Raw genomic sequence first — 14,533 nt, forward strand, 5'->3', positions numbered from 1 at the left:
GTAAAGGGACTTTCAGGCCGCTCTGTGCTTTGTTTTGAGGTGATCAACCGTCATTCGATCTGATTTTAAAAGTAATTAATACTGTGTGTTTCAAAGGCTGCTGTCAATGTCTTTAAAGTTTTACAATCAAGCAATAAATAGATTTCAACAGGGATACTTATTTGGCGGTGTATATCGTTCGGTGTATTGTTTCTCAAGTTTAACGGCACGAGACTCTCCCACTGTTTTTTTATTTTTTTTTACCTCGGTGTGTAAAATATACAGTGTGCGTTCGATCCAACTGAGTGGCTTTTGAGATCCCGAGGACAATGAGTGAACAATTTCCGGGTGTATAAATAACCGTCGATGTGATTGGCCGCGTCCCTTCGCTGCAGCCAATCAGCGTAAGTGGGAGGAACACAATTTGCATATTTCGCGGCAAGTGTTGATGGGCCCTTTGTGTTTAGTTCCCGGTGAGAGGTGATTCCGTGGGAATTAAATGAATAATTTGAGGAAACACGATGAGAAAACTTCAGACAACGTACAAGAACAAGGGATAGACGATTTACCCACTGCACGAACGAACGAGTGAGTCCATGACTTAGGCCTCAAATTACGGCGAATATTCCATCCCGTCCTGTCCATGAGTTTTGTGGAACCTTCATCTTCACATCATTTCATCGGTTTTCCAAATTCTGACACATTTTTACTTTACGAAATTCCGAGTCAAAGCCGTGTTGGTCCCGATGACTGTCACGTGATTACCTCATTGTGCTTTGGCCGTTCAGGAGCGCAACTGCCGGTGATGGAGGAAAGCGGACGGATTACTTACAATGGTCAGAATACTTTATGGCTGTGGCCTTTCTGTCTGCGCAACGTAGTAAGGATCCGAGCTCACAGGTACAGGGATGTGCGGTCTTTAACGAAGCCAGAAATACATACATACATGCTTGTACCGCACTGTACTCACCACGTGCAAGTACACTGTAACCACAACGCCCAAAACACAAATCGATCCACCACACACACTGTACCCCAACACACTGTACCCAAACACACCACACACTGTACCCCAACACACCACACACACTGTTCCCCAACACACCACACACACTGTGCCCCAACACACCACACACACTGTACCCCAACACACCACACACACTGTACCCCAACACACCACACACACTGTTCCCCAACACACCACACACACTGTGCCCCAACACACCATACACACTGTACCCCAACACACCACACACACTGTACCCCAACACACCACACACACTGTACCCCAACACACCACACACACTGTACCCCAACACACCACACACACTGTACCCCAACACACCACACACACTGTACCCCAACACACCACACACACTGTACCCCAACACACCACACACACTGTACCCCAACACACCACACACACTGTACCCCAACACACCACACACACTGTGCCCCAACACACCACACACACTGTGCCCCAACACACCACACACACTGTACCCCAACACACCACACACACTGTACCCCAACACACCACACACACTGTACCCCAACACACCACACACACTGTACCCCAACACACCACACACACTGTACCCCAACACACCACACACACTGTACCCCAACACACCACACACACTGTACCCCAACACACCACACACACTGTACCCCAACACACCACACACACTGTACCCCAACACACCACACACACTGTACCCCAACACACCACACACACTGTACCCCAACACACCACACACACTGTACCCCAACACACCACACACACTGTGCCCCAACACACCACACACACTGTACCCCAACACACCACACACACTGTACCCCAACACACCACACAAACTGTGCCCCAACACACTGTACCCCAACACACCACACACTGTACCCCAACACACCACACACACTGTGCCCCAACACACCAAACACACTGTGCCCCAACACACCAAACACACTGTACACTAACTCACCAATCGTGCTGTACACTAACTCACCAATCGTGCTGTACACTAACTCACCAATCGTGCTGTACACTAACTCACCAATCGTGCTGTACACTAACTCACCAATCGCGCTGACACTAGTTCACCAATCGTCCTGTACAGTAACTCACCAAATGTGCTGTACACTAACTCACCAAATGTGCTGTACAGTAACTCACCAAATGTGCTGTACACTAACTCACCAAATGTGCTGTACAGTAACTCACCAAATGTGCTGTACAGTAACTCACCAAATGTGCTGTACACTAACTCACCAAATGTGCTGTACAGTAACTCACCAAATGTGCTGTACAGTAACTCACCAAATGTGCTGTACACAAACTCACTGAATGTGCTAACCCCAATGGACCAAATGAGTTGTACCCCAACGAATCAAACACGCTGTACCCCATTGTACCAAACACTGCATCTGCGCACCAAACATGGTACCTCCCCAATTCACCAAACACGATACCACAACACATCTAATGCACTGTACCTAAATGTACTGTACCCAACGCAAAAAAAACCACAATGTACCCTAAATGCACCAAAACATATTGTACCCACAATGCAGCAGACACATTGTATCCCAGCACACCAAATATGAAACCTCAATTCACCAAACATACGGAACCCAAACGCACTATCTAATAAACACACCAACCACACTTTTTAAATTTATTTATTCATATGCATCCTGTGGCTGCTTGGCTGAATCATTTTCTGTGGGTGCCGCTGATGCAGTGCCCCTGTTACCGGTAAGCTGGTACTCATTTTGCCAACATCCGAAGGATGACAGGTTGAGTCAACCACCTGGTGTTAATTCGACATGACAATTGAATTCGACATGACAAAGGGGCTTGAACTCAAGATGCCAAAGATCTTAAGCCAGCCACCCAAACCCTGAAGCCAACACCAGGCTTACCAAGCACACTGTACCCCACTGTAGCAAATACATTGTACACACAACACTCCAAGTACACACAACATTCCAAACACACACACACACACACACACACACACACACACACACACACACACACACACACACACACACACACACACACACACACACCATGAAAGTAAGTTGTGTACACGAGTCAGTATAGACAGCTCGGTAATAATGACGTGATCATCACTCATATCCAAGCAATCCGAGATCCTAAGTTTTTTTATATCCAGTGCAATTGGATGAGCTAAAACTCTACCACCTGTTCCACTGGATCACAGAGTCGCACTTCCTTCTTGGCAATGAAATCTTAAAGTTTTTTTTTTTTTTACTTGCACTGAGGCTCATTGAGGGACTTGTACCTGCACATTAGAAGACCTCATTAATTTAATTACTGTGAATTGCAAGAACATTCCATGAAAGACAAGTCACAATTTGGTATTTCAATCTGGGATTCCAGCATCCTGAGGCCAGTGTTCAGACGGGCCATTTTGTGCCAGCGTAAATCTCTTATGATTTTGTTTGTAACCATCTGTGTTTTCCAACCATTAATATCTTCCAGGCCATGTGGGAATCCTGTACCACGAATGGACAGTCATTTATCCATTGTGTCTTGATATATTATGTGTGCACAGGTTGGTGCATGCATTGTGAATAATGAGAACAAGATTGTGGGGATAGGCTACAACGGTATGCCCAATGGCTGCAGTGATGACCTCCTGCCATGGCGACGCTCTGCGCCTGATCGCCTCGACACCAAGTACCCCTATGGTAATTAAAATGTCCCGAGCGGTAATCACAGGTCGCATGATGTAAAACGATGGCCAACTCTGTCTTCATCATTATCAATCAGTTTTCCTCGAAGATCCCACTGTGTCCAACGCAAAGAGTAGGAGAGCTATTGCAGGTAAATGCAGACAGACACGGCTCCTTTTAGAATCATGTTATAAAGGCAGCCGTGTCTGTATGTCTGTCTGTTTGTCATGCTATAACCTGAGAACGGATTTCAATCAAACCAATGACTGTGAATTCAGGGAACTCACAGGAAGGTTTGTGATGCCACAAAAACAAAAAGGAAGGTTTGTGTATGGGTATGTGGGCACAAATGGCAAAACTGAAAACACCAACTTGCGATGCTGCTTATCTCCATATGGAGGGCAAGATCTCACAGGAATCCTTTTTTGTTCTTGCCCCATAGATTAGCCATCCGAGCAAAGACTGGTATTCCCGTCGGCGAATCTACGGGTCTTAATGCTCGTATAGATTACATGGACCTTTGTAGACAATGGACAAATGAACCTTAAATGGTATTTTATCCTGGGATTGTAGCACGAAGAGTTGGCGGTTTAAACCCCGGCCGAGTCATACCAAAGACTTTTAAAATGGTGCGTACATTGCTTCCTTGATGTTCAACATTTAACAGAATAAAGCACGGACAATGCCCATAGGTTTGTATCCATAGAGAAGAGGTAATTCCTCCTTAAGAAATTCCCCACTGAGTGCAGTGAGAAAAGCGGTGCCATTGTTGTGGCATCACTGGTACCCAGATTTCCTCTGGGAAGTGACGGCACTTCCCTCAAGCTCAGTGGCTGTGTTTGTCTCGTAAAAGCGTCTGTATGTCCATGTGTGTGAGATGTTTGTGTCGCAGCTCCACCACGAGCCTTTCATCCTGTAAAAAAGAAGAAAAGAGTCATGGACTCAGATGCGAATGCATAACAGGCCAACATTTGCAGTAACATCTCACAACAATTCTTACAATGCATTTGGTACTAAGGACTTGATTGAGCATTCCATGTTTCGAGGGTTATAGCAGTTAAGTTGAGCATCTTATGTGTCTTATGCAGTGTGTCACGCCGAGATGAATGCCATTCTCAACAAGAACTGTGCCGACGTGAAAGGTTGCTCACTTTATGTGGCGCTATTTCCATGCAACGAGTGTGCGAAGCTGATCATCCAATCAGGTTTGTATGTTGCTGATATTGAGAAAGGCTGGTACTGGTTTGGCTTTTGCCTGCGTTTTTACATGCACCTTCCAAAACCCTCAACCAGGTATCTGTGAGGTGATATACATGTCAGACAAGTATGCCACTTCACTGGAATCTGTGGCCTCTCGGAGGTTGCTTTCTATGGCAGGTGTGCATTTGAGGTACGTGATGATGTGATGAAATAAGGCAGCATCGCTGAAATGTTCCAAGCAGAATTGAGAGGTGGGGGGGGGGGATTGATATTGTGGGATAGCGGGATGTGGAGAGTGAAATGTGTGAATTGTCATCACAGTTATCTCTTGCCAGGTATTGTTTTGTTGTCTTATACTCCCTGTGCAATTCCAGTGATCCTGTTTGTGTGCATGGTGCAGGAAATTTGTTCCACAGTGTCGTCACATTGTCATTGACTTTGAGTCCATCAACAGCTCTGCAGGGGTGGAGTTTGACCCCAAGACCTCTCATGGATCTGCAGTGACAAATGTTGAAACAGTTGATCCTCCAGAAATTGTTGAGCAGACTGGTTAATCAGCAAAACTTCATTTTTTATGAGTTCTTATTTTTTGTTTACGGTAATCATTCAATTATGGTAATTTTGGTCCTGAGGGCATATCGATCTCCAGTTAACATTTGTTATCTGCCAAGTTTCAAATTTCTCAGAATATAGGATCCGCCGACATGAAAACGTCATGCGATACTTTCCTGGCAGCTTGCTGTATACGGAAATTCAATATCCCACGGTACCTCTGTGCAAGGCCTCAAATGCAAATGGCTGCCTGCTAATCTGCACTCTGGCTTGTAAACAGTGCTGTAGTGTCTTTGCTATCATGACCTGGTGAATAATGCCTTGAAATGAATGGATATTCTCTTATGGATGGACATTCGGCTAACCCGGCTTCAATCTAATTAATGATACCAAGTTAAACTTGATCCTACATTGATGTCATCTTTATACTGCTGATCTCTTTAACCCTGCTGTGTTTGTACAGTACATTTCAAACATTTTATATACACCATTCCTTTTTGGGGTGTATATTTGAGAAATATAATCGTACAATAAAAGGCAAGGCACCTTGTAGGCTGTGGGGAATGAAGAAGAAACTTAATTTTTCTCTACAACATCAAGATTTTTTTTTAATGCATAGCTGAGGCTCATGGAAGAGCTGGTATTTGTACAATGATTGGATGAGAGAGAGGAAAAAGAAAAAAGAGAAAGAAAAAGAGAGAAAAAATAAAAATTGCTGGATTGAAGCCTTGGAGGGAAGAGGGTTGTTGAACAACTTCGGGAAAATGATAACGTAAATTGGGCAAAATATGAACAAAAGTTCAGTATTGGGGTAAGCCTGGACTTCTGGGAGTTTAACCAGGATTGTGTTACTGTTCATACGTGTGTTATATCCGAAGGATTTGGGGAGTGTTATGAATTGTGCCACTCGGCCCCCTTGTGCCAAAACGTAAAGACGGTAATGTTATGTCATCCATCTGTTTCAGGTGTACAAATAAAATGGTTACATTCAACATGTTCATGACAAATAAATCTCCGAATAATATTAATATTTCAAGAATATACAGTTTACTCTCATTTACATGAAAACTTTTCAAATACAATTATGACGAGCCATCACACTATGTATATGTTAAGACAATGTGCATATTGTAACATTTCACGAGCCATCAGACTATGTCTATATTGTAGCAGCGAGGCTCGTTCCGGTTACCTGGCTTGAGTTCCACGGGTAGTGTCAAAATGACCAGCTAAGTCCACAGCTTCGAGAAAATTCCTGGACCAGTTTGTCACACTAAAATACTTGTTGGGATCGTGCAGTGAATCGAGTGATGTGTCAATAGGCGCTCGTGACCTTCCTAATCTGGCTAAGCAACCGTAGATCGTGAGTGCTTTGAGCCAGAGTGAGCCAGCTCATCTAACGATAGATCTGCACTGAAATCCCCAAATGACACCAAATGAGATCACCACAATGAGCAGAAGTCAACCCCAACACCATGTGCATTAGTAGGGGAAGAATGAGAGTTCCAGTGCAAAATCCCCCAAAATTTTACATTGAAGTGAATGGGTCTCAGAACTGACCAATACCAAAAATCCAACTTCCTCTCCAAAATCCTTCCTCTTCCCCTGCAGAAATAAGAAATTGTCATTTCACGAGCCATTAGACTACGTATATATTACTAGTACGTGCCCGTAAAAAAAAAGGAATAAATAAATATTCCAACCACGAGCAAGAAACAACAACCACACAGGCCGTTTCTTCGCTCTCGCGTGCCCGTACGTGCGTGGCGCGGAAGTTCGCATATCACAGTTACGATGATTCGGAATTTAGGTTTTAATGGCCAATTATTCAATTAGCGCCAACGTATTTTACCTTTTCGCAATGTCGTCGCAAGGAAAAACAAAAAGAGAAGAGAAGAGAGAGAAAAAAATTTACTTCCTGGTTTGGAGCATACCAGCACTCTGATGTTACCGAAATTTATGCACCGTCTAATATGAAAACGATCATAACTTGGGGCATTGTGTTGATCTATAAATGCGCATAAGAAATCGAGAAATTATTAGAATACACGAAGTCATCATTATCCGGAAGCCCATACGTTGTAACCCGTAATGGGGAACGCGGCTGAGCTTCCCTTCCCCATCGGCCACGCCCACGCAACAACGTGTCTTGTCATTGGTTTGGTAAATAAATGGCCATAACTTGGGAAGCACTTGTCCGATTAATATCAAACCTTGAAAAAGCACATCCTCAGGTCCCCAGCAATATATCTGGCAAGTTTCAATTAGATCGGACCAGCGGTTGTCGAGAAACAGCGGTCACACACACACACACACACACACACACACACACACACACACACACACACACACACACACACACACACACACACACACACACACACACACACACACACACACACACACACACACATACATTGCTGGAATTATAGATAGATGACATAGACAGCACCGGCATGTAAAATAACCTGTGAATGAAAGGTGAGAAATTTGTGTAAGAAGTACATTTTAATCATGTGACATCATTTTTTGTTCATACTGTAAAGCTTGGCTGAGCGAAGCGAGGTCGAGGCTGTTAATTCAAGCTACATGAAACACACCCTGCAACCCATGCCTGGAGAAAACGGATTTTTGGGGACACCAGCCACATTTTCAATCCAATTCTCATGTAACTTTGTATGAAGCTGGCTTTTACCATTGCACACATTTCTTTTTATTGAGTCAACTTGGTTGTGGGATGGCTTTGAAGGTGATAATTTATGAGCCTTTCCTTAGTGTTGTGAAAGGAAGTGCACAGAATTCACTGCACAAGTACATCTACACTTGTCACTTGATGGTTCGAGTCCAAATTTTCTTGGTCCGACTTAACACAACTGGGAAACGGCAGAATCCTGAATCAATTTTCCAGGAATTCCCAGGAAGAAACACTTGCTTTTGTTTGAGATAAAATTAGAAAATCAACTGAAGCTTGAGAAAATTAGGCTTTCACCATCTCTAATCTCTATCATACGCAGCGTTATCAGCGAGGTGGCACGATTGCTCCTGGTGAAGCACAATAGACACCATAGAAGATAATGAGAACTCAAATATTATCCTGAACTTTGTGTTGATCAGAACTTTCAGTAGAGTCCTTTTTCGTCTCATTCACACAAAGTCCTCGGCCGACATTCCATAACATGGTCAGGGAGAGTTGTGAATGCCTACTACTAGTAATGTTACAAGGACTCAGTAATTATTTATAAACTCATCCTATCCACCCTTGAAACTCCTCCAGCAGGTCATTCTAACGGGTTGAGATATGAAAGTCAAAAACTACAGCAGTTTCCACATGACAGCATAACTTTAATGAGGAAAACTATTGTTTATCAGGGGCGTGTACCTTTGACAAGTGGTTTTCTTGATTCAAAGCACTCAAGCAAGCACTTCAACGGAATGGAGTGTTTGGTACTGCTTAACAACATGGCGGTCTCCATGAAAACAATGCTGTTGTAGTACTCAAACAAATGCTGCTCCCGGTCGTTTTCAGTTTTACTCGGTCCTCTTGTGTCAACTCCCCCAAACAAATCGATTGTATTATCAGCAACTACGTAGTACAAGGAAGAGGGAAAGAAACAAAAATAGGACCGTGTGTCCTGAAGCTCACCTGGATGAAGAGCAACAGTCACTCAAATCAACTCAAGAATCAACTGAACAGTTACTCAAATCAACCCCCTTAGACCCTGATCATTTTGTTAATGCCGTGAACAAACTTTAGTACATCATGGGTGACGAACGTTGGGGTCAAGTTTCATCGAAATTGTGTGTGTAGTTTCAGAGAAGAGAGCAAATACCTATTTTGGAGGGTCAACCCCTCCCCCAACCACACTGACCCCCTTAATGAGCACAGATTTTGATACGGTCAATACACCTTCGTTATACTCAATAAAATAGGCATCAGATATGAAGCTTGTGGCCAAGTTTCATCAAAATTGTTTGTTTGGTTCGAGCAATAATGACAAGTGTTTACGGACTGACTGACAGACTCCACTGATTGACTCACTCACCTGTAGACACTGCTCGATTGCATAAGCTCACCAGACTAAAGTCCAGGTGAGCTAAAAATAAATGGGGAGTCAGAAGGGCCAGAGGGGTTTCCGCAAAACTTGTACCCCACCACTGTACATTTTTGGGAGGATGCTGGGGTGGGGGTGGGTGGGGTGGAGGGTGTAAGGGTTTTGCATGTTTGTTGATAAAAAAAAGAATTACGATGAAAAGTTGAAGTAACAATTAAAGTTTGAGCTGCAAGTTTAAATATTATCCACTGTGACTAGAATTGAAGAAATAGCCACCAATCGTTTTGAACTCGACCAGATTGGCCATTTTTGCAAATGTACGAATGAGGTCTTAGTTCCTTCCACAAAGCTTGGAACAAGTATGTGTCTACTCTCAGGAGAGCCAGAAAACAAGATCTTTCTCATCTCAAGTCTGAACTCTCAAACCTGTCTCCCTCCTCCAAATCCTGGTGGCATTGGCATCTAGTTACCTTCGCATTCTGCGAAAGGTTATGTTTTGGTCGCTGTGTATTTATTTATTTGTGAATATGTGTGTTTGTTTGTTATTCGCATAACTCAGAAAGTATTAAACCGAATTGCATGAAATTTGGTGGGATGATTCGTGAGTATCCAAGGACGATTTGATTAGATTTTGGGAGCGATCGGGTCAAAGGTCAAGAAAAGGTCAAAAACACTCTTGAGCATAACTTCCTTCATAATACAGCGATCGACATGCAACCACCGCCATATTGTTCCATGACGAGATACCTTTCGGATATGTAGTGTCGGATTTGACGTAACGTCATCGGAAGTGCGTTTAAATGACGTCACAAGATGACGTAAATTTTCAATTTTCGATCTCATCAGTTTTGATCATACCGTTTTGTAGGACTTACCTTAAGGACGTCACACACCAAATTTGACTTCGATCGGACTGACCGTTATGACGTCATTGACGTTTGAACATGACGTTTTTCAATTGTGGCTAAAATGTCCTGATATTTTACATTCAAATATCTATATAATTTATAAAGCAAAGTCTCCCAAATCCAGGCATGAGGATCAGTACCAAAATATCTGTTTATTGATGTACAGGTTTTGCCAAGTGACTCTGTAGTCAAGGTCAAGGTCACACTCAAGGTCAAAATATACTTGTTGGCATAGCTTCAGATCTAATAGAGCTATTGACATGAAACCAACGTTAAAACGTTCAGTGAACTACGAGCTTTCAGAATGGTAGTCCCCGATTGGACGTGACGTCCCCGGAAGTGCGTCAAAAGATGACGTCATTTTTCAACTTTTTAATTTTTCAGTGTTTATCATTCCATTTTGTTGGACTGCCTTCAAGGAGGTTACACACCAAATTTGACGTCAATCGGACTGACGGTTGTGACGTCATGGACGTTTTAAAATGACGTTTTTCAAATGTGGCCGGAAAAAAGTTGCGGCGGCGAAGGTATGCGCTCTACCGAGTGCCCGTTCTAGTTAAGTCTGTTTTTGGTGTATGTTCCCCCTCCATCCACTGCCTTACCTCAAATGGCCGCACAGCTGACACAGCACATGAAAAGGCTGAATGCCTAAACTCTGTGTTTGCTTCTAAATCTTGTCCCAAACCCATCACTTTCTGTACCCACCTTACCCAGTCGCACCCAGCTGTTCCTGGACTGTATCCTTTTCTCCTGACAAGGTGGAGAATATGCTGTCACACTTCGACTCACGTTCTGCAAATGGTCCAGAGGGCATCAGCCCTCATGTCCTAAAAACCTGCTCCTCTGCTCTTGCTCACCCTCTCTCTGTTCGATTCACCCTCTCATTTATTAAAGGTCTTCTGCCACCTGCTTAGAAATCAGCAAACATCACCGCTCTGCATAAAAAGGTGCAAAAGCTGATCCCTGCAACGACAGACCAATCAGCCTTCTTCCAATCATCAGCAAGGTCATGGAATCCATCATTGCTTCAGACATTAAATCCTTCCTCTTCTCCAATGGCCTGATTTCTGACCATCAATTTGGATTTAAACTGGGCCACTCAATCCTGGACATGCTGCTTCTGCTTTATCAACAATGGATGGAGATCCTCAATGGCAAACATGAGATCAGAATCATCTCCCAAGACATATCACGAGCTTTCGAAACGGTCTGGCATCCCGCTCTGCTCACCAAACTCTCTTTTTATGGTATCCAAGGCAATCTCCACTCAAAGCTCACAGGATTCCCATCTTGTCGCAGTCAACGTGTGGCTCTTAATGGAATCCTTTCATCTTCTTCTCTTTGTCAAGGCTGGTGTGCCCCAAGACAGTTTTCTAGACCCAGTCCGATTCCTGATCCTCATCAATGATCTCTCAGATTCTCTGGAAAATCCTCCTGATCTCTTTGCTGATGACTCCACCCTCTGCTGCATTATCTCTCATCCCTCTGATCGGCAGGCAGCAGCCTCTTCACTCTCTGCAGACCTGGATAAAATCACAAGGTTGGCAAAGACTCTGAATATGTCTTTCAATGCTGAAGAATCTCACACCCTCACTTTGTCTCTCCAAAAGGACTGTCTGGACCCCCCCCCCCACCATCTACTTTCTCAACAATCCTCTTGAATAAGTCCTTTCATTCAAACTTTCGGGCCTCATTATCTGCCATGATCTTTCCTGGGAAAGCCACATCCCCAAGCTGGCCTCCAACGCCAGTCTCTGACTGGCGTCCTATGTTGTACAAAGACCTTCCTTGGCATACCTGAGCTTCGAACCATTTACAAAGCTTTCATCTGCAATCTAATGAAGTATTGTTCCCGCCTTTGAGGTGGTGCTCATGCCTCACACCAAGCTTGATTTCACGCTGTGGAAACCAAGGCTTTTAGGATCATTGGTATCTCCCGTGATGAAGCTGAGTCTTTGGGTCTCTCACTCTTTCACCGGAGGCAGGTCGGTGGTCTTTTTGTCTTCTACCGATTCCTCTCCAGTCTTGCCCCCCCCCTACATTTCCGCAGGTTGCTCATGGTTCACCAAAAACTTCTTTCTGGTGAAACTGCCCAAATGAAGAATCACTACTCACCTTCACTCTTTCATTCCTGTTTTTCCCTACTTCTGGAACAATCTCCCACACTCTCTTCAATCCTACTCCCCCCTCCAAGTCTTCAAAGCATCTGTTCACCACCATCTCATGTCTTCCCCCACCCAAAATCATGATCTTTTCTACCTCTATTAATCCACCCCAACCCACCTTCTTCAAATTCCTGTTTTCCTTCCTGAAAGTCCCTGTAATACCCTGCCACATCCCTCTCCCTTGTCCTTGCACCCCACTATTTTGTGCTTCTCTCTCTCCCACCCCTCAGGTCTCTTGCCTTGTTATATGTTCTGTGTATTAGCTCTTACACGAGCCTCGACATGGTATACAAAAATTAACAAATAAATGAATATAGGGCTGTTCGTAAGCACTTCTCTCAATCGCTTGCGACGCTTGAAAAGTGTCTTAGCAAGCGGCTTACAAAGCGGTTTCTACGGAACTGGCCGCTTCGCAAGCCACTCGTTCACGGAATACGCCCCAGCATTTTTCAGGAAAGCCTTAAAGAAGAAGAACTACAACGACGTGATCAATAACAATAACGCATCACATCCTCTTTCGAAGTATTACATTAAACGGAAATAATTATTTCGATTTAAATCCCTGAACGAGTCCAACAATCGAGTTGAACACTTCCGCACACGCTACAGTACCCACTGTGTCTGACGCGATCCTTTACCTCAAATTACCTCCATATTCAGTTGTCCAACGGCGAATCGGACGGCGCATTATGAATACTTTCGTCTAACAATTTTCAAATTGTTATATCGAGCACATTTTGGTCTTTTGAAGAAATTACTTTTCGAAATAAAAAGTCTGTACATGAACGAAGGGGGGAAGAAAAAAAACCAAATGAAAAAAACCACAACAACCCCATAAGGATCACGTGTATTGGTTGCACCAATTAAAACAAAGCGTTCGATTCAAATTCTCTTTCAAGTGATTTTTCTCCTTGACGGTCACAGGGAGCGCTTGGTGGGCAGTTGGTACGTTGTCTTGCCGGGCTCGGTTTTCGATAAAACGCGATTATTACGCATTAATCTTTTATAATGTAGTTGCGATTTTCCTGTAAGAAATACATAACGTATTGAGTTAATGTTGTGCGCTCGCTTTTTCTGTGGTGATTTCGATGGCTCTTAATCATTATTGTTTTTTCTCTCTCTCGATGTAGACGATCCCATTGTGAATGTTTTTTTTTTTCTCATTGTTTGCAATTTGTGCCCGTGTACTGGTACAGCAGCTGCCCGAGGATAGATTGTTTCGCGATGGAATTGGAGGACGAGACCATCGCACGGTGAGTCGGTTTTCTTCCCATTGTGTAATTTACCTCAGCCTCACTGAAGGGATGGAGTCGGGGTTTTCACCCCTGTCTGTCTCTGTGAACATGTATCAAAGTTGTGGACGGATTCGGACGAAACTTGGCGGACGGGTTGGGTGGGTGTGACGAGGAACCGATCCCATTTTTGTGACTATCCGAAGCCGAAAATTAAAAAACAATAAAAAAATAAATAAATATTTTTTTTGTAAGTGATTCTTCACCATTGAGCGGCAGGGCCGACACGATATATCACATTATCTCAAGTTGTGGAGGGATGATGACATGTTGCTGGATGATTTGGGGAGGTGATAAGGCCGAATGGCCCAGATCCAGATAAAAGGTAAACTGTTCGGCCATGTGGAGGTGGAGGTGGCGGTAAAGCGCTCCACCGAGCGCCCTCCTTTTGTTACCCCGCGCACTTGAAGCGAAAATCCGGTCACGTCACCCTGTCCGTTTATGATCGTCAGTTTGTTTATTAGCATTATACCCGCCCTACAGGCGATCTTGTTCCAAGCATGCAACACGTTCTTGTGATGCATACCTTTTATATGGGCGGTGTATAGGCAATTGATAGTTGTGCAGAGGCAAAAAAAACGACAATAATAAACCTGTTGCATGCATGAAGCAAAAACGTACTGACTGCTTGTAATTCAAAACACACCTCACTGCACTGGAAAACTTGGACAGGAATACTGTAC

General features: G+C 43.8%; 3 protein-coding genes across 13 annotated transcripts in view; 2 read left to right on the forward strand and 1 right to left on the reverse strand.

Moving 5' to 3' along the window:
• The window catches only part of NDOR1 (NADPH dependent diflavin oxidoreductase 1), a 132,597-nt gene that overhangs the window by 5,579 nt on the left and 112,485 nt on the right, over nt 1-14,533 (reverse strand). For 4 of the 7 annotated variants that reach the window (XM_085855782.1, XM_085855773.1, XM_085855772.1 and 1 more), the window contains 2 exons: nt 8,813-9,016; nt 2,643-7,038 (listed from right to left, as the gene is read on the reverse strand). The gene's annotated coding sequence lies outside the window, so the exon portion shown is untranslated. Of the gene's footprint in view, nt 1-2,642; nt 7,039-8,812; nt 9,017-14,533 lie in introns of those variants that run through there. The other 3 variants (XM_085855779.1, XM_085855775.1, XM_085855777.1) reach the window with 3 other exon arrangements.
• DCTD (dCMP deaminase) lies at nt 411-6,425 on the forward strand. Of its 2 annotated transcripts, none has more exons than XM_085855812.1 (6): nt 411-567; nt 768-879; nt 3,561-3,696; nt 4,770-4,886; nt 4,975-5,132; nt 5,282-6,425. In XM_085855812.1, exons 1-5 carry the CDS (start codon nt 479-481, stop codon nt 5,085-5,087), a joined length of 567 nt encoding a protein of 188 aa, XP_085711938.1. In that variant the 5' UTR covers nt 411-478; the 3' UTR covers nt 5,088-5,132; nt 5,282-6,425. The 2 variants fall into 2 exon arrangements, with proteins under 2 accessions (XP_085711938.1, XP_085711937.1); XM_085855811.1 differs by having other exon boundaries at nt 4,975-5,071.
• Nucleotides 13,406-14,533, forward strand: part of LOC147013190 (uncharacterized) — a 43,901-nt gene continuing 42,773 nt past the window's right edge. For 3 of the 4 annotated variants that reach the window (XM_085855762.1, XM_085855764.1, XM_085855765.1), the window contains exons 1-2: nt 13,406-13,503; nt 13,755-13,811. In XM_085855762.1, coding sequence (XP_085711888.1) covers nt 13,783-13,811 — 29 coding nt within the window. In that variant the 5' untranslated portion in view covers nt 13,406-13,503; nt 13,755-13,782. The remainder of the gene's footprint in view (nt 13,504-13,754; nt 13,812-14,533) is intronic. The other variant, XM_085855763.1, reaches the window with a different exon arrangement.

This window comes from Eptatretus burgeri, chromosome 14, assembly GCF_056783735.1.
Source record: "Eptatretus burgeri isolate ZD-2024b chromosome 14, Ebu_testis_v1, whole genome shotgun sequence".
Lineage (NCBI taxonomy): Eukaryota > Metazoa > Chordata > Myxini > Myxiniformes > Myxinidae > Eptatretus > Eptatretus burgeri.

Coding starts and splice junctions, on each gene's coding strand:
- DCTD (XM_085855811.1), top strand. CDS start 479: ATGAATAATTTGAGGAAACACGATGAGAAAACTTCAGACAACGTACAA. Junction 3,697..4,769: donor CGACACCAAGTACCCCTATG/GTAATTAAAATG, acceptor TGTCTTATGCAG/TGTGTCACGCCGAGATGAAT. Junction 5,072..5,281: donor ATGGCAGGTGTGCATTTGAG/GTACGTGATGAT, acceptor TGCATGGTGCAG/GAAATTTGTTCCACAGTGTC.